Source organism: Sander lucioperca, chromosome 22, assembly GCF_008315115.2.
Source record: "Sander lucioperca isolate FBNREF2018 chromosome 22, SLUC_FBN_1.2, whole genome shotgun sequence".
Taxonomy (NCBI): domain Eukaryota; kingdom Metazoa; phylum Chordata; class Actinopteri; order Perciformes; family Percidae; genus Sander; species Sander lucioperca.
Window position 1 is genome coordinate 14,963,878 of NC_050194.1, and position 26,910 is coordinate 14,990,787.

General features: G+C 40.0%; 1 protein-coding gene across 10 annotated transcripts in view; it reads right to left on the minus strand.

Moving 5' to 3' along the window:
• Positions 1–26,910, minus strand: part of plce1 (phospholipase C, epsilon 1) — an 86,546-nt gene continuing 59,636 nt past the window's right edge. For 3 of the 10 annotated variants that reach the window (XM_035997359.1, XM_031315506.2, XM_031315509.2), the window contains 36 exons: positions 26,779–26,910; positions 26,504–26,614; positions 26,266–26,375; positions 25,996–26,112; positions 24,579–24,620; positions 24,064–24,192; positions 23,834–23,970; positions 23,309–23,415; positions 22,937–23,061; positions 22,655–22,799; positions 21,739–21,903; positions 21,265–21,379; positions 20,891–21,062; positions 20,658–20,780; positions 19,602–19,738; positions 19,257–19,495; positions 19,054–19,115; positions 18,201–18,366; positions 17,987–18,094; positions 17,422–17,538; positions 16,385–16,543; positions 15,879–16,014; positions 15,558–15,599; positions 12,456–12,574; positions 11,988–12,105; positions 7,980–8,117; positions 6,878–7,168; positions 5,128–5,291; positions 3,867–4,128; positions 3,419–3,537; positions 3,134–3,262; positions 2,809–3,006; positions 2,189–2,374; positions 1,881–2,093; positions 1,069–1,180; positions 58–239 (listed from right to left, as the gene is read on the minus strand). The exon at positions 26,779–26,910 is cut by the window's right edge and continues 16 nt beyond it. In XM_035997359.1, the coding sequence (XP_035853252.1) occupies positions 58–239; positions 1,069–1,180; positions 1,881–2,093; positions 2,189–2,374; positions 2,809–3,006; positions 3,134–3,262; positions 3,419–3,537; positions 3,867–4,128; positions 5,128–5,291; positions 6,878–7,168; positions 7,980–8,117; positions 11,988–12,105; positions 12,456–12,574; positions 15,558–15,599; positions 15,879–16,014; positions 16,385–16,543; positions 17,422–17,538; positions 17,987–18,094; positions 18,201–18,366; positions 19,054–19,115; positions 19,257–19,495; positions 19,602–19,738; positions 20,658–20,780; positions 20,891–21,062; positions 21,265–21,379; positions 21,739–21,903; positions 22,655–22,799; positions 22,937–23,061; positions 23,309–23,415; positions 23,834–23,970; positions 24,064–24,192; positions 24,579–24,620; positions 25,996–26,112; positions 26,266–26,375; positions 26,504–26,614; positions 26,779–26,910 (5,127 nt within the window). Of the gene's footprint in view, positions 240–971; positions 1,181–1,880; positions 2,094–2,188; positions 2,375–2,808; positions 3,007–3,133; positions 3,263–3,418; positions 3,538–3,866; positions 4,129–5,127; positions 5,292–6,877; positions 7,169–7,979; positions 8,118–11,987; positions 12,106–12,455; positions 12,575–15,557; positions 15,600–15,878; positions 16,015–16,384; positions 16,544–17,421; positions 17,539–17,986; positions 18,095–18,200; positions 18,367–19,053; positions 19,116–19,256; positions 19,496–19,601; positions 19,739–20,657; positions 20,781–20,890; positions 21,063–21,264; positions 21,380–21,738; positions 21,904–22,654; positions 22,800–22,936; positions 23,062–23,308; positions 23,416–23,833; positions 23,971–24,063; positions 24,193–24,578; positions 24,621–25,995; positions 26,113–26,265; positions 26,376–26,503; positions 26,615–26,778 lie in introns of all 10 variants that reach the window. The other 7 variants (XM_035997358.1, XM_031315514.2, XM_031315512.2 and 4 more) reach the window with 7 other exon arrangements.

Here is a 26,910-nt window from a genome sequence, read left to right on the forward strand (position 1 = left end):
GGAAAGGAGAATCTTCCAAGTTTAGAAGTAGTTAATCCAAGTCTCTCTCTCTGGACTTCATTTGTGGATCTTCCAGTTCCTGAGGAGGTGAAGCGTCCAGGCTGGAGGGGTCAGAGGGGAGGTGGGCAGGTGGACAGGTTCAAGTTGCCCCCTAAAGGAGGAGGAGGAGGCCTGAAGAAACCTTCCTGCCCCCACTCTGCCCTCTGCCACCCATGCCTTCAGACCTGCAGACAGATACCCTGCAGAGGATCACAGATTATGGTTTAAAGACAAACTGGTAAACAACAGTCAGTAACATCACAACCATAATGATTTTTTGCAAGTGAGACCATCTGTTACATACAACAGATGAAATATTGCTGGAAATGAAATGTAATTACATAATAATGTAAAAAATTCATAATAACGGACTCTGAAGTACATCGCTAACATTGCTACAAACACAAGTCCAGTTATATTAAATCATTTTGCATCACATTCATTTACACTTTTCCCTAGAATCTGTGATTTCAAGATTTAAAAAAAAATATATTATTAGAATAAACAGGTAATATAAAAAACGGTTAAATAAGGATTCTGAATTAAGTTCATACGGTTCAGAAAATACCTAAAGACCATATGTTACATTACATGAACCTAATTCAGACCCTGAAACAGGAAAAAAATGACTTTGACTATCATTTTTTTCAAGTTGTGAGAAGAAAAGTGGGTTTCATGCATTACCAGCAATTCAAAAAATTGTAAAAAAGTTTTCTACATTGTACTTACATCCCAAACACGTCACAATCCATGTCAATTCTATACAGAACCTTGCCCAATACCTTGCCCACTTTGTATTGAGAAATGCAACACACAATGTACTTTAGAATTATGTATTTTAAATTGTAAAAATGTTAAAGTTAAACAGAGTGGCACCTTAAAATGTTTTGCTCCTTTTTGTGATGTTAGGTGTTAGAGACAACATACGGTACCTCTGTTGCCTTTCCATGCACAGACAGCAGGCAGAGTGTGAGCCTCACTCCTGGAGCTCTGTCAGAGCCACACAGCATGCAGCTCTATCATCCTTACTTTGGGCAGGACCGTCCACTCCACCGCCAGTCGTCATGCTGCGGCTGCGGCTGGTCAGCTTCTTAAGCTCGCTGGCAAAGGAAATTACTTTCTTTTTGTCTTCCCGCACCACCTGGAAGCAGAAATAGATTTATGTTACTGAAATACAGAAAGAACATACAGAAATGTGCAGGCAGTTTTTCTTCTTCCATACTTTTTCCATCCTTAATGTGCACTCTTGCTTCCTTTTTCATACTCAGGAATTAAATGATTGTTTTCTTGATCCCTTTAGTCATATCCTTTTCCTCACACAGCATGTCTTAATTACATTATTTAAAAAAGAAAGAAACTAAACACTAATTAAAAGATAATTGAACCTTTATTCAACGAGTCAGCTCATTTAAATATCTTACTTACAAACATGTCAGCGCAAATAACCTCGAGTGTGAAAGGATGATTAATAAATAAAATAAATAAATAAATACTGACAGAAATACAACATACAAAACATTGGAACAAGATGAGCAGATCAAACTTAACACAGAGCAACAAAGCGCACAAAAGCGGTAACAAACAAGGAAAGCAGCGACAGGTTAAAAAGCCCATACAATCCATCATGCAGGTGTTAAAATACAACGACGAGCACACAACAACATGGATTAATTGAGATGTGAATGAGCAGCATGAGAAACAGTTCATGCAAGCACATACAAAGACGAAACATGCTCAAATGAGTTATGTAATGCACATAAACATAAAGTAAAACACATGTAAAATAAAAAAAATCGAATAAGTCTTTAGCATTGGAAATCAGCCATCATGTTTAGAGCTACCTGCTCTTTGAGTTTAAGAATGAACTTTCCCGCGCCACGCCAGCGGCTCTGAGCTTGGTAGACACACTCGTGATCCAGCAGTAGCCGCTGCAGGGGCTTAGCGGTGGAGGATTTCTTAGAGCTGGCGTCCTTGGTCACTTCCTCCATTAGGACGTAGTCACATGGATTAGGATTAGATAGGATACTGCAGGAATACTTGGCCTTTGACAATGTCTGAGCAGAGAAACAAATCAAGCCACTTTAAGGTTGGTATACATATCTTGCAAAGTTTCAAATCAAAGCTTAGAAAGGTTCTGGACTCTCCATACCTGCTGTATGATGTCCTGAGCAGTGCTGTAGCGCGGGGCCTTGATCACAGTGTGAGGCTGTTCTGGTGAAACTTCATGGACCTGGACGAAGAACATATCGTCCTCTGCTCCTCCTCCTGCTCCTTCTCTACCTCCCACAGTCACCTCATCTTCTCCCTCCAGCAACGAGTTCTTCTCATTTAAGTTCTGCAAGAATAAAGCCACACAGTAACAGTAAATATATGCAGATCCCAGATTTAAACCAGCACCAGATCAGTCTGATGCAAGAAAATGTTTAATTAAACTAAGCTACTCTCCCTCCTATAGCAGAGTGCCTCTGGGTGAGGTATCACAAGGGTTGTTAATTCAATGCATCATTACTTATATATATATATATATATATATATATATAAAAAACACAAGGGGGAGCCCTAGTCTACATGATGGGTCACAAAAAGTGTGTATCAAGTGCTTCATACATTGCGATTAAAGTGTTTTTTTTTTATCATTCAACAAATATATTGAAAAATGCAACTTCCCTTTTTTTTTTTTTTATAAAGACACAGGTCCTCGATGCTAATAATATCCACTCTGAGATCAGCTTTATGTTTCTACTACAGTAAGTTAGTCTCTGTATGTACCTCCTCTCTTGTTTTGAGGCAGATCCTCCCCACGTATCCCTCCTCAGAGTTCCAGCTGGAGACCAGTCTGATCACCTCCTCCTCGGGCGCAAGAGGACGATGCTGAGCACAGCGCTTCACCTCGCTGCGCTCCTTCAACAGAGGAACCTTCTCCTCGCACAGGAAGTACTGTGACGGGTTTCCTGTAGATGCTGCAACCTGCGTAATATATGACACATATGAAAAGAGAGAGACAAAAAACTGTGTGAGTGTGTGGGACTGCCTTTTGCTCAGGCTGCAATCACATTATCCAAGCATCATGAATCCTTGCTTCCAAAGTACTAACCATGTCCAGCAGCTGTTTGGCGGTCGTCTGTTCTGTAACACAGAACACAGTGAAGAGCTCAGGACCAGGCGCTGCGTACACCGTAACCCTGTGCTGCCGTGAGGCACGTTTCTCCTCTGAACTGAACAGCTGTGTGGAGAGCAGGAGAGGTGCAAGGCAGCAGGTTATTATAAAACATATCGTCATGACATTTTTGCTTTATCCGACAGCCTTTAAAGCACAGTGGAGCTCCAGTATCAAATGTAACCCCTGCATCTCAGAACTTGAAGAGCTGACAAGTCTTACCAGTGATGAGGGAGTGGCGCCCCCTGTGGGACCGTCCTCTATTCTGCGGCTGAAGATAAACAGGCTTGACACTTCGAGAGATTCATTATGTTGTGTCCTCAACTGGACATGTCTGTAACCTGAAACACACATGAAAATATACTTTGACTACACATAAACTGATAACACTGAATGGTCCGATAAAAACAAAACAAAAAAACAGTTAAGTGTCTTGTAATAGGTTGAGTAAATTTATATAATTTTTTGTTTACATTTAGCTTATTTAGCTGAGTCAGGACATAACAAGGCACATTAGCCATACACAAGTCAAGACGCAGCCCTCAATTGTTTTGAATTGTATATTCACTGCAGACGTTGTAATTGATTTATACATGATTTAATATTTACAGGTGCTTTTGCAGAAAGCATCCTTTCTCTCGGTTACATCTGTTGTGTCTGAGATTCCTACCTGGCTTTAACGCCTTCAGAGGCAGTGTCCTCTGAGCGGTAGTCTGGGAACTGTTGTTCTCCACTACGGCGAAGCGCAGGAAGCACATCTCTTCAAAGTGCACGGTGAACTGGAAGTGCTCACTCCACATGGGGTTGAGGGTGTTGCGGTGGATTGGTTTGGTGCGGAAGTGGCAGCTGTCGATGGACATGCCCAGAACATCCACCTCAATGCAGGGGCTGCCAGCGGTGTTACCGGGACAAACGTTCTGACCGGACACAATCTGAAAGAGGTGTGATGATTAATGAGTAATGATAGTCACACCATGTATGAGCAACACTTGCCGTTAAGATTCTTTTTTACACTTTCCTCTTTATTTTCATTTCATTTGATGAAAACCAAAGCAGGCCAGAGGAGTGAAGTCACTCGGACGTGCAAACAAATCTCTATTTCATCTTAAGTCTGTCTCTGTCACTCACACACACACACACACACACACACACACACACACACACACAGGTTTTATAAGTGTGAGATCATCCCTCTTGTTTATATACTGCTGGTTTTTCTCAGAAAAAGCAAAGGCAGCCACGGAACATAATCATCTTTACTTACATTATGTTTCACTTTTATGCAAACAATATCTTTGTCATGACATGAAATAAACTTTTCCCTGTTCCACTTCTAAAACAGTCTGCTTCTGAGACTGTAATTTCTCTCCTTTTTTCAGTGACGATGCAAAGATAATCTACAGTTTGCACACACGTACAGTGCATACATGAATGTACATACACAACTTTAAAAAACAGATTTTGTGTGATAACCTTCGGGCCTTCATTGATCATTTCCACAAACAATGTGCAATGAGTGACAAAATGATGTACAGAAAATGATAATGCAATGCAGAGCTTTTATAAGCTGTATAAATCAGGGTACAAATAAATATCAAATATTTGGGACACTTTTTAAAAATATGCATTTAGTTTTTATCAAAATTAGATTTCTTTTTTTTTAAAGGCATCAAAAAGTATTTGCAAATGAAACACTTTCCAAATGTAAATAGCTATTTTGTGATTCTTCTTCGTTACTTAAGAAAATGAATATGCAGCACTCCTGAAATTGAGAGTTTAAAAGAGGTAAGTGAAAAAAAATACCAATAGGCAGAAGGCTGAAGGTGTGAAACAAAAGGAGTAAAGATGAAAGTACAGAGAACAAACTATCAAGGATAAAGTAGTCTTCCTGATCGATCGTCCATTCTTCTCCATATGTCATCTTAACTCACAGTGAGGGAATAGACAGCGGGGCTCATTTTCTCCACATCCCTCTCCATCGGACAGAACTGCTTATATAGCGGACAGGTACGGTCCCACAGCACCGCCGGCTTCAGGACGTAGCCACAGCCGCCATTGGCCTCAAACAGAGCTGTGTTTAACTGCATGGGCAAGTCTGGGAGGGAAAGAAAAGAGGGAGGTTATAATTAGGGCTGTCCTCGACTAAATAAATTCTTAGTCGACTAACACTTATATGATTTTGTCGATTAATCGATTAGTTGATGTAATCGACAGAGCTGTGCTCTTTGAGAGGTGGTTAAGACTAGAAAAGCACAACATAAATGTAGTTAATGAACCATCTGTAAAACTGAGTTTCTCCACAATTAATCCTGCAAAAGCACCACTTTAAATCTTGTGTTTACCAGAAATGTGCTCATAAGTTTCTTGGAAATGAGAAAAAATGAAAAAATGACTCATCAACTAAAGAAATCTTAGTCGGCTAAGACCAAAACGATTAGTTATAAAAAAAGTTATAATATTAACAAGCAATAATGAAAAACCTTAACTCCACCTTGAGGGAATTAGCAAAAGAGGTATTAAAGACAAAGATGATCCAGTTTGGGTATTGTTAACGGCAGCGATTTTTCCTGTTTATTCCTTTTTGGTTGTTCGCTCTGATGTAGATCAACCAGACTGAAAGAATGTCCCATAAACAAAACTTGCATGTCTGATTGCATGTTGGGGTCTTATCACACACAACAGGTTGATCATGTTTTCCAAAAATAAACTTTTCAAACTTTCCAAAGGGAAAGAATTATTTGCGTTAGAGAGAGTTAGAGAAAACATGAGAGGAGTGAACTAAAGGAAGAGCAAAAAAGGGATAGGGAGTGAGACAAGGATCTAAAGAGAATAAGACGGAGGAGGACAAGAGAATATTTTTAATGTCTTTTAGAGAAAATAACTTAATCTGTCAGAGTTCAGATGGCGAACACAGACAGTAGAGAATTCGACAGAAAAAAAGAAAAGCAGAAATAAACAAGCAGTGGAGCACCTTGAGATCAACAATCCCTTAAAAAGAGGATCTAGAATCTGATAATCATGATCATCATCTAGAATTAAAGCCATTAGCCATTTTCAAGGGTGTGCTAAGTTGTAAAAAGCTAACATTATCATGAAGAGGAGGCCTTAAAGTTGTTTTCTATTGCATTACAAAGGAGGAAGATGACAGAGTAGAACAGAATATACACTCTCCTTTCTCTTCCACTAACTACTATTTGGGACCATCTGAAATAAATATATACAATAAATTACTTAATTAACTAGAAGGGCACTCGGAGAGTGCAGACCTCCACAAGGCATGCCCTATCACACAATGTTAATGCAGTGTGAATTCTCCCAGTCGGGAATTCATTTTCTCGATTATTCCAACACCAAATGAACCCAGCACAAGACGCCCTATCTCACAATGTTAAGGTAAAGGGAAAAATAATTTGTGTATCCGTCCCTATATTCGTATCCGCTCCACAATTTAATGGGTTCTTCATTGGCCCATGCTACACACTTCCACAAAGTTTCATGAAAATTCTAGTAGTTTTTTCGTAATGCTGCTGACAAACAGACAAACCAACAAACAAACCGAAAACTTAACCTCCTTAGCGGAGGTAATGTTTCCTTGTGAGTGACACAAACATTCATTGAACTTGCTGTTTAAGTTAGAAATGATGTTCCTTTGCATACAAAGAAAACTGCATCTCTCCTCACCATCAGTCTGATAGTTGAGTGCCACCAGCTGGATACCGTGCAGCCAGAAAAGCAGAGGGTTGGGGTTTGTCGAGTCGATCCTGGTGGCTGCTGGGTACGTCCTGAGCAGCTGGCACACGGTGTGCTGGATCAGCTTCTGAGAGTAACGCCGGCACAGGCGCTTGGCGGCGTTCTCGTTGACGGAAGAGATGTGGTAGCACTTCGGTGTGCGGATGATGGCGCTGAGAGAGGTGGGGGGGTTGAGGATGGGAGACGTCTGCTGCTCCTCCCAGCTTAGCCGCTCTGTACCACCTAGAGGGAGGACAGATACGTTTAAAGGCCTTGAAAACCAATTTGCTCACTCAGCCTCTTACTTTGAGCGATGTGGTCCTCCATGAAGAGTTAGAACTGCTCTTAGGACCAATTAGGATTCAGCAATATGTTAATTACAATCTGATGACAGTTTTTGAGAGTGAGAGAACTCCTAATGAATATTATCTAAATATGTTTTTCCCCAACCTTTAAATTTCATTGTTGCTTATTAAAGCTACAGTTGGTACCTTTCGTACAAAAAAAACCTTCTGTCATATTTGCTCAAACTGTCTATATCTATAAATATATCCTGACAGTACTACATAAATTCCTCTGCCTCCTCCTGGTGCTCCTACTGGCGTAAGAAAAACAACCAATCAGAGCCGAGGAGTCATTGATTGCCTGTGAACCACAGTCAAACTGAGAAACTAGGCAGCGCTGATGAAATACAGATCAAGATTCCGTTACTGCACTGCAGAAGAACAATGTCAGTATTTCAGTTTGTCACAAGAATTGTATCTACTTAAATAATCTACACTCTTGATACTCTGACTCCTTATGGTGCTGTGTTTTACAAGAAACTAACCTCATTTATCACTTCTAACCTATAATGGCATATTTGGTGCCTGCTTTGCACTGTGGGGACTGTTCAGCTGCTTATACAATCAAATTATTTACATTTAGTCACACCCATTTTCAAAATATCTCTGAAATACCTAAAAATGGAACAAAAATACATTAATATATCTTCCTTTTCCACATGCACAGCCTCATACTAACAGTTACCACCCCGACCACCAGCCCTGCGTACCTTTCCCAGGGGTGCGGCTCTGGGTCACGACCTCTCCTGTTGTGCTGCAGCGAGCGGGAGCTGTGCCAAATATGGACTTCCTGGATTTCCCCCGGTCCTTCCCTCTGCCAGAGCCGGCTGGAGACAGCGTGGACAGGCCTGTGTTCCCACACACAAGAGGCAGACAGAGGAAAGTGGTCAATAACAACACAGCCAGACTGGAGACACCACACTTCATGTACATCAGTATTCACAATTTGTTTCGAAACCTCCATAAATTCTCATTCATTTTCTCTAAATACCGTCAATTTTTATCATATTGAGGAAGTTGGTGTTCTCCCTCCCAGGCATCACTCCAAGTGCATTTGCTTTAATGAGCACATATGATTAGAGCTAATAGTTTTTGCCTTTAAAACAAGCTTATTTTTGTTCTATAAATCAATCCATAAAATCATCAAATCTGTGGGATAGCATGAAGAATGCAGCATAAAAGCAGATAGATGCTTCCAATCTTTGCAAAGGTCTTGTTTGTTATGACTAATGTCATTAAAGGGTAATTTCATTTTTTTTCAACATGGACACTATTTTCCTATGTTTATGTACAGTGAGGAAAATAAGTATTTGAACACCCTGCTATTTTGCAAGTTCTCCCACTTAGAAATCATGGAGGGGTCTGAAATTGTCATCGTAGGTGCATGTCCACTGTGAGAGACAATCTAAAAAAAAAAAATCCAGAAATCACAATGTATGATTTTTTAACTATTTATTTGTATGATACAGCTGCAAATAAGTATTTGAACACCTGAGAAAATCAATGTTAATATTTGGTACAGTAGCCTTTGTTCGCAATTACAGAGGTCAAACGTTTCCGGTAGTTTTTCACCAGGTTTGCACACACTGCAGGAGGGATTTTGGCCCACTCCTCCACACAGATCTTCTCTAGATCAGTCAGGTGTCTGGGCTGTCGCTGAGAAACACGGAGTTTGAGCTCCCTCCAAAGATTCTCTATTGGGTTTAGGTCTGGAGACTGGCTAGGCCACGCCAGAACCTTGATATGCTTCTTACAGAGCCACTCCTTGGTTATCCTGGCTGTGTGCTTCGGGTCATTGTCATGTTGGAAGACCCAGCCTCGACCCATCTTCAATGCTCTAACTGAGGGAAGGAAGTTGTTCCCCAAAATCTCGCAATACATGGCCCCGGTCATCCTCTCCTTAATACAGTGCAGTCGCCCTGTCCCACGTGCAGAAAAACACCCCCAAAGCATGATGCTACCACCCCCATGCTTCACAGTAGGGATGGTGTTCTTGGGATGGTACTCATCATTCTTCTTCCTCCAAACACGGTTAGTGGAATTATGACCAAAAAGTTCTATTTTGGTCTCATCTGACCACATGACTTTCTCCCATGACTCCTCTGGATCATCCAAATGGTCATTGGCAAACTTAAGACGGGCCTTGACATGTGCTGGTTTAAGCAGGGGAACCTTCCGTGCCATGCATGATTTCAAACCATGACGTCTTAGTGTATTACCAACAGTAACCTTGGAAACGGTGGTCCCAGCTCTTTTCAGGTCATTGACCAGCTCCTCCCGTGTAGTTCTGGGCTGATTTCTCACCTTTCTTAGGATCATTGAGACCCCACGAGGTGAGATCTTGCATGGAGCCCCAGTCCAAGGGAGATTGACATGTTGTCATGTTTAGCTTCTTCCATTTTCTAATGATTGCTCCAACAGTGGACCTTTTTTCACCAAGCTGCTTGGCAATTTCCCCGTAGCCCTTTCCAGCCTTGTGGAGGTGTACAATTTTGTCTCTAGTGTCTTTGGACAGCTCTTTGGTCTTGGCCATGTTAGTAGTTGGATTCTTACTGATTGTATGGGGTGGACAGGTGTCTTTATGCAGCTAACGACCTCAAACAGGTGCATCTAATTTAGGATAATAAATGGAGTGGAGGTGGACATTTTAAAGGCAGACTAACAGGTCTTTGAGGGTCAGAATTCTAGCTGATAGACAGGTGTTCAAATACTTATTTGCAGCTGTATCATACAAATAAATAGTTAAAAAATCATACATTGTGATTTCTGGAGGTTTTTTTTTTAGATTATGTCTCTCACAGTGGACATGCACCTACGATGACAATTTTAGACCCCTCCATGATTTCTAAGTGGGAGAACTTGCAAAATAGCAGGAATAGGGTGTTCATATACTTATTTTCCTCACTGTATGTAAGTGACTGATGGGAACAACAACCGTGCTGTAATGTAACCCTATGGGGAAAATTTTCATCTTCAATTTTGTCCACTAAAATTGCTGTTTTTGCCACTGACATGCTGACAACATTATGGAAAGGATCCCTACGGAGATAGGCCTTTTAAAACCTCTTTAAGACCTTTTTGTTTAATCAGAAACAGCTGTGAGATCCCTAGCGCTAAACCCACCAGACTCCCTTTTAAAAAAAACAATACTTTTCGCGTGTATAGAGCCAACCTATTTTCACATGTAAATTGGTAAACTATGTGTTTATTTTAACTATAACTTGAGTTGTGATTGTTGGTAAAGTGGAAAGACAAACCAAAACAGCTTTTCATAGTTTTATTTTGTAATTGTCAACTTTGAATGAAGTGTATTTTTTACAATGCTAAAATTACTGTATATTTACATGGAGTCTGGTGGCTTTAGCGAACGCAATTTCCTGGATGTTTTTATGTTTATCTTGATCTTACTCTTTAACAGATAGGTTGACCTTCTTAGAAATCCTTTCCATAATGTTGTCAGACACTTAGAATATTAATCTGAGCCTGTCAATGGCAAAAAAGCTCTTTTGTGAACGTAATTAGAAGGTGCACAATTGCCCAATAACTTACATTGTTTACTTATAAACAATGTACTTACATTTAACACTGGACCAATGTCAAAGATTGTTGTTCCCAAAAACCTAGAACCTGAATATTAATGCAAAAATACTGTTAATCTTGAGCTATTTCGTATTTGGTGTCAAATACGCTGTCTTGAAAATATTTAAAATGAGAAATGTGCAATGCATTTTCTAAATTAAGATGATTTAAATGTTTGTAGACAAGTTTTTAGAAATAGCATGTCTGCAACCAGTTCAGACAGCGGAGAGTAACAACCAGTCTGCTGTCTGAAATGGGCTATTTGCCCCGTCTTCTCTTTCTCAGATCTCAGGTCATTGGAAACAGTAAACAAATAAAATACCAGTGGAAACACAGGAACGTTTATAAGGGCAAATGTCATGTAAAGAAAAGAGGAGACAAGCAGAGAAGAGGACACTTGAGGGAGGAAAGAGGAGATAAGAGGTTGATATTTACACAAAAAGAAATATTTGAGATAAATGGTAGCATGGAATGAAGATAGATCCCAATAAAGAGGAAATACGATAAATTTTATGAGGGTACAGAAAGCAAAGTCAAACATCCTAAACTGCTGAACTGAGAGCATTGTCATGCATTTAAAATGAAACCATTTTAAAATGTTGACATATCACCTTGTAGCAAGACAGTTAAAAGTGGAAGAAGCAGGGAAGTGACATGTGACAAAGGCCCATCAAAGTCGATCAAATTCGAAGCTTGGGTACTAACTATACTCAGCCACCAGGACATCCCAAAAACATTTCCTTAAAGGGACGGTATATAATAACGCTGGTGTTTGTTGTGCTGCTCTGGGACTGACAACACAATGAAGTAACCATATCTTTCCCATGGGGCGAAAAGGATTCGTCATCTCTGTGGGTGTCCAGTGTGGGAGAGGAATGGAGTGTAACACTGGGATATTAAATGTCTAGCAATGAAGGAAAAAAAAAAAAAAAATGGGGAAAGGTTGTTATATATAACATGGGAGTGGATTAGACTGGGACAAGACGGAAAAAAGAGATATTGCAAAGGATAGCATGTCAAAAGTAAAAGAGGTGGGGATGGAAGAAAGATTGTGACAGAGCATAAATCACATTGAATCAGTGAGAAAGAAAAAGAGCTATGTGTGTGACAAAGAGACTGAATGATGAAATATTCTCTACCAGGAAATTTCACAGCCTGGCAGTAGATGATGAGATCAGACAGCTCCTGGGCAATCTGTCGACTCTCCTTCTTGTTCTGAGGAAGGTAAAACTCCTCGCCCAGCTCCATGTCGAACACCTACAGGTGCAGGTAGACACAGGACACGGACAACACGGTAAACATTTTACTTAAAGAGACCGTGATGTACTATTGGAGCTAAAGCTGAACTTCATAGATACACAGGCAGAAGAGAGTAGGGTCCATGCCAGATTGCTGTCCACATTTCATAGTTTTACATCATCAGCAAATTCAATCTAAGAATATATATTCTTCTTTATCCTCTTTCTGTTTTTACCAGCAAAATGGTTTAACCAAAATAAATAAATTATAAGCAGTGGCTTGAATACAAACAGCCAAATTACCCACTGGCACCTAGTAGCTATGAAGTGCGCTTCTTCTCCGGGATATGTCATACTGTAGTTCCCTACCTTTCCTTTGCTCTGCGTGGTGCTATCAGACTTCTTCATCCTCTTCGGTATTTCATCAACAGGTTGCTCTTCTTTGTCTGCTGAGCTCTTCCCCTCTGGCTTGTCATCCAGGATGTTATCTATTTAGGAAAAACAATGAATTATAGTAGCTCTCAGGTGTTAATAGGTGTTCAGGAGTAGTGTGTGTAGCAGAATGGATCTGGCAGAGAATGTTTCGTGGGTGAATCAAGTTTCAAAAACAAACAGATGAATATGCAGTGCAAATTAAAAGTATCATTGGATCATATACAAACTGCAAACAGTGAAGAACCTGGGGGAAACTGAAAGAAATGCAACCATGATGGTTGATTGTGACAGGTTAAGAAAGAAAGATACCTGCCAATCAAGCAAGCCCGCCCCCAATCATAACTCTTTTTAAGGACATGGACTTTTCTTAATAAATGTAATTCCTGCACACCATCTCTAATCCATTAAAAGAAATGTATATTAGCAGAATAGAAAACATTTGATCCAGGATAGTTGAGGCAAAAATTGGCCTGACAAAACATCCAGACTTGATTTAAAATGTATTTGCTGAATAAAAAATGCATTTGAGTTGATGCCCCAGTTGATATACTGTATGTTAAATCACCTTTCAGATATATATTTAAGAATAAGTAAATTTAGCATTTGGGAATCTTACTTCTTGTAAAAACAAATGCTGACTTTGTATTTCAAAAGAGTTTTTTCTTGTTACTACAAGAAAGTCAGAAAATAGATTTAACTGTAGCTTAAAGGTACTTCTGCATTAGCTTCAGCATTCAACCATGGTGTTTGCTGCATAGATAACTTACACAGTCTAATGGACAGGATAGTGACATGTGATGAATGAGATCACAAACATGTTGTTGGCATGTATCCACATACAATTAATTATAATAATATACAGTGGTTCTGCATTTCATTCAGAGATTAGTTATGCATTTTAGATGACTGCAGGTGGGGACAATTACAGAATAATTATAAGGGGAAAAGCAGTTTTCAATATCCCTGACTACTTGCAGAGCCCATCAGCAGGCTCCCAAGCAAAAGCGCACAAAGGCCCCTCCTCATTGATATTCAAAGCAATGTCTATCAACTGTAAACAGGAGCAACAGTAGGGAGTCACTCCCTTTGCTCCTGTTCCTCCTACACATTCATCGCAGCGAAAAACACAGAAAGAAACATATCAGCTCTAAAAGGCAGAAGCGTTTTATCACAGAAAACTTGTTTAATTCCGGACATTTGGAATATTGGCCTTTGAAAAAGGTTTGGCAACAGAGTTGACCCTGGATGTCACCCTGTAGACGGTAGCCAGAGAGGTGAGTTGGGCCAGACTGTGACTGGAAGGAGCTACCGTTGAACAAGAGAAGGTGGCAACTTGGCAGTTTGGTGCTCAAGTGTTTGTATTCACTGGGCCAGCTGATGTTAAGTAGAAGCATGTAGGGTCAAATGGAGACAGTCGAGGGTGGAGTGTAGTTTATGTAGACAGCATATCTTGCTAGCTGTCTGAGCAATGGTTAATATTTTACTGAGAAAAAAAGGAAGTATCCAAACAGAACCACTCTATGAGGTTTATATGAGAGAAATGGTTTTAAAAGGTCTTTGACCGGTAAGTTCTTCCGACAGGGACAAGCAGAGGGCAGGGATTAGGAGAGAGCAGTCCTGGGACTGCGACCGGGACAGGGTAGTTTCCCCTGGTCAGTTGTTTAGTGCGGGGGCAGTGTAGGGCCTGAGAAACCAGATGGCTTTGTTTTGTTTCCCTGATGAGCCTGCCCAGCCACTGGCGAGGTCACAGACAAATACAGTACAGAAGGGGGAGGGAGGGAGGTGATGTGAAAGAGAAATCATGCTAATACTGACTGAAATTAATAAAATGTGTTGTTGTTTTTTTTAAATCTAATTTTGATGTTTTAATTACATATCTTTCAAGGACAGTCTAAAGCTAGAAAGTATGGTCCCACCTGGCCCCCACTCTATACTTCATTAATACAGCAGAGTTGTCCAAATAATTCCTGAAGGTTGTGGCAGATATACTGTAGCTTGCATTAGAAACATATTGTAAAAAACAAGCAGGCCAAACACAAACACACACAACTCACATCACAATAACTTTTTTTTTTTTTTTTAAACAATATCCAGATTACTCTAGACATTGTGTTCATGACAGAATTTGATTTAGAATAAAAGTCATTTTGGATGATGGATACACAAAGTGCATATTAACAAAGTCACAAGAAGAAATGCTGGAGCAAGCCGGTAGTTAAGCATGTTGCATAACTGCACTTACATAGTGGTGATGAAACAACTGTACATCATAACAAACACTCCTGACGTTGCGAAGCATCCATTGTTAGCAATTTAGCAGTAATAAATTTGCTTGGGTGCCACCCTATTGTGATTCTAAAAGCTTTATGAATAATAGTGACTACAAAGTAGAGCAGTCTTAACGTCTGTACTGAAGAACACACATAGTTGTCCTTATTTTATGAGCTACATTGAAGAATGAGGGAGGATGTCTTGTAACTGAGCAGAGGTCATCCTCACTGTTAACACATTAATTATAGCTCAAACCGTCAAACAACACAACTTCCAGAATATGTTTTACTATCAAATGGATTAGATAGAATAAGAAGTTTTTACTGGGTTCCAGATATAATAATAACATGTAATGGTTAAAATTTGAACTGCAGCTTACCATGAACGATAGATGGCTATGCTACAATGCATCAGAAAATAACCTGACGTCCGCAAAAAGCAGAAAGCTAGCAGCTGTTACAGTTTACAGGCAACGATGCAGATCACAAGTGCACGTCTACATACCAGTGTTTCCTCCATAGTTATTCTGCAATGATAGACAACCACAGCAAGTACATTTGCAACAAGGAGCCATAATTTCCCCTTAAAACCCAATTTCAGGGTCAAAATCTAAATGTAGCATTTGGAGAAGCCATTTAAGATACTAATCTACAAAGATGATCAAGAACTAAAATGAATCAGTGAAAGACCAACAGCTACCACCACAAAACAAAATTAGATGGAAACACTGGTACATAGAGAGGCGCATCAGAGCCGTGCATTTACCTTCAAGGCCATATGAGGCAGTAGAGGCTGTGAGGACATCAGCTACGTGGAAAAACAGGCAAGATAAAATAGGAAAGGAAGGGAGTGAGAATAGATGATAACGTAAAGAGAGACTTGAGTGTTTGGAAAAAAAAAAAAAAAAAAGACAGAATAAAAGTGTGAACAAAAACTGATTTAAGGCGTACAACATAAGAATATAAATAGAATTGATGTGATATTTTAACCAGAGAATCCATGGAAATCTTCAGTTGATTTTTTGTGGTAGTTTTGTGCTTGAAATGTGTTTCCAGGGATCATAAACCCCATTGCAGTTCTCCTTACCATCTGATAGAGACTCATAGTCGTAGTCATACTCGTCTTCTTCCTCTTCCTCTTCCTCATTGGTGTGGTTTCCAGGCGAAGTAACCGCTGGTGACCCATTGCTAGCCTGGGCCTGCATGTGGGCCAGCTGGTGAGCCTGTAAAAATGATTAAAATATTGTAAAAGTGAGTGCATGTAAAAAAAATAAAATAAATAAAGACCTAATATATACAAAGATATCCTTTATCTGACATATGATCTATTTCTACCCATTGCCTGTAAATATACAAGCTCTTATCTGCAGAGAATCTATAGTGTGTATATACTGAAGCAAATTATGTGTGCTAGGTAAACTGAGTAAAAATGTTGTGATGAGGTGTACATTTGAGCACATTAGCATCCATTATTTATGTGACAGCACTCTAATCAACACTGCTAAATATTGAATGCACTAATGCTACCTGACAAATATAAATTATGTAAATGTTTATATAAGTGTGGACAGGATGTCTTTCTTCCTTTTTGACCTTCTGTTTGAGTATGTCCACCGGCGCCTGGTGTGCTTTGAGCTTCTTGTTCTTGAGGAGGATCCTCCCCCGCAGCTGCAGTGGCGACGGCAGGTGAGGGTCATCGCTGAAGTCACTTTCAAAGAGGAAGCGAGTCACAAGCCGTTCCCCGAACACTGTCTACAGGATAAATATTGAAACGTGATATACAGACTGTCAACAAATGATGTCCAATTATGTCAGGTACAGACCGGAATGTAATGTGAGGTGAGAGGAGGAGAGGAAAGTAAAAGTTCTTTTATCAATGCAAAGCATTGCAAATAAACAAGCCCATGGGGACGTAAGCTGGCCAGAGGCAGTAGAGCTGTCTCAACATGAAAGATTATTATTTTTTTTTTTCATCAAGCCACTCAGAAGTTAGTCTCCAGGGAGGATAGGAGGCTGGGAAGTTTTGTTAGATGAAAGCACAATGACATTCCATGATGTATCTGTCGTACCCAGATATGTGTGGCTTTGAGTAGACAACTTAAAATAAAGCAATAAAAAAGGGACAGTTGTAGCCTGAAGATTAGAAAAGAGATCGCCAGTTCGAATGCCCACAGCAGCTGAGAAAATCTGGGCATCGAAAACGAATAAGTGGAGTTCTACTCTTGCTCAACCTGCTGACACAAGTGCCACTGAAGAAAACATTCCCAACTGTAGTGTGGTTGTACCAGAAACTAGACTACTTGAAGGCGTAGGTGTACTTTTTTAACATACATAACAACATAAAGCTTGGTATTCCTGAAAATATAGCGTGTGTGCTTACAAAAACTATCTATAAAGTGTTAGTCCAATGAAACTCCACTTGTGTGGATTTTGAGGCCACTTTAAAATGCTTAAAAAGGTTGTATTATGGGATCTGTAATTTGACTGAAAAATAGCACCACATTTGATCTGACTGGTTCGTCATACACACAAACTGCTCTGTAACTAATCATCCGAAAAACAAACTAACACAGAAAAGTTCTATCTATATTTGTGCATTGTCTGAATTTCTGACATAGCTGCCGTCATACCTTGAAGATTTCAGCCATCTTGCGCTGCTGTGGAAGGGAGCAGTGGTTCTCTATGGACAGGATGACGGGCATGTCCGAATTGACAAATGCAGACCGGTTAACTGCTTCCACCACATCCTGGAGGATCATGGGAGAGATTTCATTCTTAGAAACAGCGCTCCAAATCAAATATGAATGAAACAATTAAACTCTATGGAAACCAATACTAATGAGATTTACTCAAACAGCACTTAGATTTATCATCAAATAACATACAGGTGTTTGAGGGCTCTGATTAGTTATATAAAAGAAATAGTATTGATATTTCCTTTAAGAGCAACCAGCTGTTGAACTGAGATCAGCTGATATGTGTTCTAAAATGTTTGTTTGGTTGATGGAACTAACGGAATTTCTGCCTTTCTACTTTTGTCAAAATAAATGCATCAAACAGCAGTACTACTGTGTTTTGGCGATATGGCTCTGTTGTGGTAACATTTGACATGAAGCAGAAAGCAAAAAGAGCCTGTGATTGATTGTTTTTTTTTTTCAATCAATGGACATCTCTATTCTGAATGTAATTTCTAACCTTGAAGGGTATTTTAGTGGTAAGCGTGTGTCCATGATAAATAACTGGCATGCCATCATCTCCATCCCAGCAGTCCAACTCGACGCTCCTACAGCCTTGCAGCAGCACCTGGTGAAAAATTACATTCAATGATCATGTCATGATCATGCAAAATAGGAGTTATGGGTCCAGAAAACCTTTAAGTACGGCTCAAATAGGCGGAAGGCTCACTTACTTGACTGTAGAGCTCAACAGAGGACTCTCCTTTGAGCTGGTGTCCAGTCAGATAGGTGTTGTGAGAAGACTCAATGTAGTAGTAGGAGAGAGGGTACTGCAGCTCCTCCGGGTTTATCTGGGATTCCTCATTACGAGAAGCAAAGTTCTCCTTATCCATCAGAAACCTTGTATGGAGAGAGGGGTGGTTAGATAATACTACATAATGCTATTTATCAAAATCGCGATTTGAAAGAATGCGATTAGCTAATCGTAAAGACCCCGATTATTCGAATGTGCAATATTTTGTTGAATTTGGTGGTGTTTGGTGTAACATTTTTTATTTCTGTTTTTATTATTATTACTGTTTTTTTCATAAGATAAATGCTGGAATAATATTACATATCACAGATTGTTTACAGAGATGTGCTATTTCCAGTGGATTTTTCATAATTTTTTTATTTAACATAACCGTAGAAGGAAAAAAAGGAAAGGAAAAAGTTTATTATAACTTATAAAGAAAAATACTTATTGCTGGCAATCCATATCTCTGGTATGTTTTCATCCTTGCATAAGAATAAAGAGCAGCTTTGATGGTGTCTCATGTTATTATGCTCCATGATATGTTTTATCTGTTACACAGTGATTAAACTTTAGCTAAACCTTTTTTTTTTTAAATCGCAAATCGGATTGTAATCGCAATATCTGGCAGAAAAATCGCAATTAGATTTCCCCCCCAAATTGTTCAGTCCTATTGCTATTGCACTGATTACAATTAGCAAGCAATCACTGATATGTTTATCAAAATGTTGTACATTTAAAACATAAACTCGAATACCGTATGCAATGTATTTTAAATTTTGCTTTTACTATACCTTGCAAAGCCTTCAAATGACATCCAACCCATTTGTCTCATGCTTGATGAGGGCTCAAATTTCTGCAAGAGAAAAGCATAAAAAAATGAATTACCATTATTAATCAACAGTCCCTTTTCCTTCCAGTTTATTTTTTTTTTTTAAAGTGCTGTCCTTACATTGGTTCTTAGATGTTTTTCATCCCTTTAGGCTTCAGACTCTACCTGTATAATGCTGAGAATCTCATCGTAGCTCAGGTGCTCTCTTTGACAGTTCACTAGGAAGTCGTTGAGCTGAGGAATAGCCAATCCCAAAACGCCTAGTGATGCGTTTTCCACTCCTGTCCCGTTTGTCACGATGCTGGCTGCTGCAATGGCATCTGAGATCTGCCTCTGGTTGTCAGACATCTGCTGCCTCGTCCGGATAAACAGGCCAAGATCAGAACCGTTGCGGGTTAATAAGTCTGGAAAAAAGGGAAGAGATTAGCCGAAAAGTAAGGGAGATCTAATGGTTTACTTTTTTTTGACAGCTGGCAATAAATAAAAGAATGTAACTGTTTGTTCTTTTACCGAGGTCTGGCTGTAGCCCCGTGTCTTTATCGTCTATGCTGAGGTTGGTGTAGAGAGGAGCAGACTCTGGACTTGAACGACTGCAGGGGACAGCAAAGGTGTCAAACAACTCCTTCAGGTCCTTCCTGCTTCGGATACTGTGGAGGAAACAGCACAGTCCCATTTCAGCCACTTTAGACTGACAAGCAGTTTACTTTAGAATTTTATTCCAATTTCACACCACAGATACACCCAATAACTAATAAATTCAGACTTTCATTTGACATATCCTCTGTTGTTGTAATATTTTGTTTTCCTGCCAAGGCAGGTGTCATGAGTATAAGTTTGTCTCAACATCCTTGATAACAAACTGATGCAAGAGCTTAAAGGGTTGTCAATTAGCCACTGGACAGACAATGGTCAGATGGCTAAAAAAATAAGCAGGATTTTTGAGAAGCTGTTCTGCTGAAGTACTGCACTTCCATTTTCTCTGCATGACTTTAGTTGAGCAAGTGTGGAATTTTAAAGGAAAAACTGCTGGGCAGCAGATGAGAGGATAAACTACAATCTAAGAAATGTAGGAGGACTGGTATGTGAATAATCCACTGCTTATCAAAGCAAAACATTGTTTCCTTTCATTTGACAGGGAAAAATATAATAGAAGCTAAATATTATACAGACATAGGCACGATAACCTCGAGAAGCATTTGTTGAATTTGTGTTACCATACTGCCTTTAGCTGCTATTGATAAGAACACAATAATTATATAAGAGGAGGGAGTGAGATGGCAGAAATAAACAGAAGATGTGCAATGTAAATACTGTATATCAATGCTTTAGGCCATTACTGAATGTCGGATGATTACATACAGTATAACCAGAAAAATGTATTTGATCAAAGTTTCAGATCAAACTGAAACATATTTAACAAACTTTTAAAGCTTACAATTAAGTCTGCCAAACTTGTATGTGAATCTCAGCTTTAGGGACAATATCTTACTCCACTGATACTACAGTGCACCAACAATGTAAAAAAACAAAAGAATCTACTGTAGTAGACATATTTTCGGTATCTACCTGAATGACTTGAAGAGCTCGACAAACTCGATGAAGCTCATCGAGCTGTCAGAAATCATGAGATTCTGGAAGCCTTTGAAACAGCCTTTACCTCGACCGTGCCACGACCTGCTGCTCCATGCCCTACAACCCACAGACAAAAGGCTACATATTTAACCTGACTGAAAAAGGAAGGTTTCAGGTTTTAGTCAGACTTTCACACTTCCTATCCTCATAGACAGTACGGTACATACCCTGGCTGTGACTTGGCAGTTCCTGAGAGGATCGGAGAGGATTGCGGGCGGGAATGGTTCGACCCCGCCATGCTGGAAGAGGAGGAGGAGGAGGAGGTGGAGGAGGAGGAAGAGGCTAGCAATCCAGGACTTTTACTGGATGAGAGGGAAAATGGTCCAGGGAAGCTGTCCTCTATGGAGTCAAAGAGGACTGAGGGTAAATACAAATCATACAGACAACACAGTGCCATAGGAAATGTCCTGTGAAGATTGTTTTTTTTTCTTTAAATTAGGTTTGTGTAGTCTTGTGGGTTATTAAAATATAATACATTTCCTAGGCATATCCTTCTACAGATGTTTGATTATTTGTTTGAATTAGCTCCGTAAAATGTCACCTGGATCTTCTTGGTCGATGCTGTCAGACTCCGGCCCGTTTCGATACAGTCCCTCCTTACAGCTCCTTGTTTTCCTGGAAACCATCTCGTCATCTGTTGCATCCCCACTGTCTCCCTGTATTGGGTGTGTAAACACACGAATGTTAAAAAACAAGGAACTATTCAGTATCAGAAACTATATCTGTGAGTCTGTAGCTGTAACAAGATACTGTAGCTCAAGAATGAACTGTGAAATGGGCTGGAGGCTTGCCATACTGTATGTGTAGTGTACTGAACAGTTGTATTATTAGAGAAACCCGCAGAAAACTGGGAGTTCTGTAAAAGCTCCTAACATGTCAAAACAGTGGTATGATGGTGGAAACCCAGTCAGCAGATTGCACCTTCAACACAGTTTTGCCTGCTCACTCATTGTTGATAAGAGTCTCGGCTAAATGTAGTGTCAAAGACACAACAACAACTTGCACATTTACTGACCCTGACGAGGACCTTCTTCTTCTTCTTGGTCTTATCATTGATGCTCAGAGGACTGTTTTTCTGGGCAGCAGATTTCTCGACTCCGCCTGTACCCATGTTCCACCTCCGCCCACCAAACAGCTCAATGGCATGAGCAAGTGTAGGGCCTTCGTACCTGCCATCCTCCTAACACATAGACATACACAGAAACAGAGGATTTCTATTTTTATGACCATAGAAAATGGAAGTTGTTCAAAGTGACTAATGGCATTATTTCACATGATGAGCAGTGTTCCTCTAGCCCGGTTGACACCAGACCCTTCTCAGTTGTAACTGAGAGTGGGTCTGGGCAAGGTTCATTCACAGTCCATTTCCAAAGGGGCGTCACCAACGGACGCCGCACAAATGCCTCTGGGCGCAGTTAGATAGTCCTTCAACCAATCAGACCAACGATCTGGGTGACGTAGCAGCGACAGCGGCATCAACGGGTTGCTGCGCTCCAGTGGCCGTCATGTTGAATGTAAACAAAAAGTTGCTTGCCGTCGCTGCGCTATCGTCATCGTGTAAAGCCCGCCTCAACAGTTGTGATTGGTGCCTCGATTTGGAAAAATTGGAAATGGGCTTGAATGGGCTCTTGGCCAGACAGACTTACAGAGCAAATCTCAAATTTGCCAGAAGTTCATCAGGGTTTTCCCAGGCTAGTGTTCCTCAGGCTCTTTGGAATTTTGAGGTTCTTTCAAAATATTTTAGGGACAAGTTTGGGCTTTCAGATTTAAAGCACAATGAAGGAAAAGAGAAAAAAACACCAATAATACTTTGCTTTCACTTTATCCTATACCACCTATGGTCTACCTTAAATCCAAGCATACATCGATGGGGGAAACAAGCATATCTTCAAAAAAAGTATTGTCAAGGAAACATCCAGTTCAGAGTTTACCTGATACAAACTGACATACTGCTTTCTCAGCCACTGCAACCTTTGGTCAGGAAACTTCTTTAATTTTCTGGTTGCATTCACCAACTCTGACAGGCCTTTATGGAGCATCTGTGCCGTGTGGTTGGGGGCCACAAAGTGCAGGAGTCTAGTGGCAGTAGTTAGGAGATTAGTTGAAATATTTAGTAAACAGCAAGGCGTTTTACCGGCATACCAGTGTGACAATACATTAGTGTTCAAAAAGTGGATTTCGAAGCAGGGCGCTGGTGGTAACAAGGCACTGACCTGTTGTCGGTGGTACTGAGACCATAGAGGAGGCTGAGACCATTTTCCTCCACCGTCATTTGGCTCAGCTTGTTCTGCAAACATACAGCATGAACGTCCACTCCCTGATGACCCAGGAACACTGCCTGTACATTCAGGTAAACACAGTATTATGAGTGCAATCTAACTCGTGACTGTCAAATGCTATTCAAACGCAAAAAGAGATTACCAATCCTACAAGATAATTCAATATCGTTTTCAATGTTAATTTCAGAATTCTGAGTAGTAAATGATCATATCTGAAATAATGGTATCAATGTGAACTTAAAGAAAAAGCTAAAGACATCATTTTTTTTTTTAAACATATACAATACACTAATATAATTTTCAAACCTTCACCACTCCGAGGTCCAACAGGCCCTCTGCTAGTCCTGCCAATACAGTCTGTCCTAATCCCAGTGGCTGCTCTGTAGAGGCAGCCCCTCCGCTCTGAGGCTTACCTGCCATAAATCAACACATTTACGATATGTATGAAATGTAGTAAAGGCATAGGAAATTAAGCACTTGTGCAACATTTACAACCAGTTAAAACTGTATGTGTTACAAAAGACATGGCGCTTACCTAGCATGGATAAACACATTTAAATTATCTTTAAAACATAATGGTAAATGGTCTCACTGCTGGAAATGATATTTACAACAACAGCCCGGGCAATACAAACCCCAGACAACAAGGTTGTAAGTTCAACTGAAAAGTTGTATAAGCAGATTTGTTTACATTTTCATATTTTTGACCTATCTGAACAAATAACTGATTAATCGATTAATCAATGGCAAACTTAATGACAAGTGGTTCCCAGCAGAGGAGAGATACTCATGTCTTTTAAATTATACTGAACACTCTCTGTGACAGTTTACCCCAGGTGAGTGTTGTGTTGTCAGGTTGTAGTCGCAGCAGACAGCGAGCTGTGAGGTGGCTGTCCTGGTCGTAGTGGATGACTGTAGCCCCTTGCAGCAGAAACTGGTGAATGTCTGGTTGTAACGACAACACGTACCTTGAAAATAAAAATAAAAAACACAAAAAGTGTGAATGGTCTGTTGAGCTATCTACGTGTGTTTGAGCCTAAGTGTGTGTGTGTGCTGTTTACCAGGGAATGAGCTCAGTGCCATGGCTGAAAGCTCTGTGCGTCTCCTCCGTCCCCTGAAACTCAACCTCTTTCACCACTGGCTCAGACGACAAGTCGCCCTCTACATCCGACAAGTCCCCCACCGTGAATCTGAAGATGGGTAGAAGTTGGATTTCAAGAGCAGAGATTCAGTGTGGGATCGGGAAAAAAGTTTGAAAAACATTTTTTTTAATGTGAATTTCAAACTTTAATGATTTCCACAGGAATTTGTAAAACTGTTTTTACATTTAATTTCAAGTACTGCAGCAAATGAGGTAAAGCAGTTATTTAAAAAGAAATGCATTGAGGTCTGGTCAAAAGTAAGAAATGACCTGCAGCTACAGTAAGACACGGAATATACTCTGTACTGTAATGCATCAGTTGAACAAGCAAAAAAGGCATCATACATTTGTCATTGCACATTCCTTGACTGCAACTTAAACCACATTGACGTTAGGCAGCATACTCAAACTACTGACACTCTTCTAACCACTTACAAGACATGGTTTGATTCTGGCGGTGTCCTAAACGAATGGGAACTAGAATGGGAGAAAGGGGACAAAGAAGGAGCAGAGGAAGTGTGAGACGGATAAAGAGCGGACAGAGAGATTTCTACACAGAAGTTAGAAGAAAAATAGCAAAAAGGGGACGCCAGTGGAAAAGATAAGGAACACAGGAAATGATGTGAAATAATAACTCAGTCAGAGAAAACTGTCAAAAAAAACTGAGAAGATAAACCAGGTTTCCTTAATACAAACACCACAGGATAAGTTTGAAATGAAATAAGTTTCACATAAAATTGTATGTTAGTGTCCAACTTCCATCTTGTGCTTTGAGCTACCTGCCACTAGCGTGCTAAAGAGTACCAGAGCTCTGTTCCTTCCTGTCCTGACAGGAAACTAACCGGTTATCTTTTATCTCTGTGACACAGGGGTTTATGTGACCATCACCTCATCTCAATAACAATCTGAAAATGTGTTTCTTCCAAAAAGACTATCGTGTGTTGATGAAAGACAAGCACAGTTGTCTTTCGTAAACACAAGATGTTTTTTGTAAAAGAATGTGGAATAAATGTGCAGACCACACAATCCAATCTAAGAAAAGCACTGTATTTGTATTATGTTGTTTAATTAATCCCGTGAAATGTTCGTCAATCAGCATACAACCACTAAAATATTTAACTTTTAGTCTTTTTAAATTGTTACGTAGCAATTGTCTTATTATTCCAAGAGAGACTGCTGTGGTTGCATGTCCACAAAAAGCCTCACAAAGGCACGGAAATTAGTGTTTTCATTCTGAAGTAAGAATCCAGCCATGCCAATCGTTCACAGCTCAGCATTATTCATAGTTCTGATATAAATCTGTATATGACAGACCTTTTTTTTTTTTTTTACTTTGTCTATGAGTCATTGTGAACGAACAGGAAAATAAGAACACAATTTTGGAAACAGAACTTTGGCAGGGAGGGTTACACTGCGAAACAATAGAATCTCTCCAGTCTGCCTTAAAGGAGTGGATCGCCAAAAAATTTAAAAATAGGGTGCCTTAACATAAAGTAATACGGTGTACATTATACTGATATACAAATGGAGACGAGGTTTATCATTGCTAAAAATTAAACCATACAAACAAACCATAAGAGATCACAGAAAATGATTTGAGATAAAAAAAAACATTAAAACAAGACGCCAGTAAAAAAAAAAAAAAAACAGTTCAACACCAGTAAACAAAGAGTGAAAGCAACTGCTCTATGCAATTAACTGATACACAATGTCCCCGTGTCTTGATGGACTGTGTCAAATGCTAAGTGCCATTTGATACTGTAGTGTATGTCTCATAAGCTTGGTCACAACATCCCCCCACAGATCATCCTTCAGCTGGATGGGTTCAAGAGTTGAAAAAAGGGGTACTGACTGATTGCGGCAGCGGTCCCTGAAAGAGTTGTTTCTGGACACAGGGGATGGACCAGTAGAAGAGGGACTAGTGGACGCCTCATCAGGATCCTCTGCCTCCAAACTACGATTACAAGATCTGAGGAGCAGAAAGACAAAAGTCAGAGCAGAATTTATTTGAGATCAAAGCAAAAATGGTGAGTAAAAGAAAGTTGTACACACAGCTGTACAACACATTGTCACTTCATAGTCTTTACTTTTTGAAAAAAACATTCTCAAGGATGTAGTGTACCTGATAATCTGGAGGATGTTGCTGACAGTGGCTTCTTTCTCTGGGACGTGTAGTCCATCTGGACCAGACCGCGACATGAAGTTGTGCTGGCCGCTGTAGTCAGACGCAAACTAAAGACAGAACGACAGACAAAACAAAGCAGGATGAATTATACTAACATGATGTCTGATTCTTACTACTGGAGTCAGTTCTATGACATGTGTGTTGGTTTGTGAATGCTTATGAGTGTTTACTGTACCTCTATTGAGTCCTCTGTATTATCTAGAGGTGGTTTGAGGCTGATGATGCTTGCTGTCCCATCCAAGGCGTCACTCAGCTCCTTCAGAAAAACCCCACAGAATGGCACCACCTATGGTGCAGGGACAGGACAGAGAAAAACACATCCCATTATTTACTGTACTGTAATTTGTTTAATTCCAGTGGTCAGATAAGTAAGAAATAGTATGAAGTATTATAGTGCAATTAGACCATTGCATTACCAAACGTCCCAAACTTAAATAAACAGCAACCCACCTTGCATCCTGGGATATTGAGAGCTCTTGTCACAACCTTCTTGTACTCAGAAGAAGATTCGTGCTGAGCCATGGCGTCCTTTAGGCTTCTCATGGTCTCGATGTCTGACTGGTCCATAAACTGCCACATCTT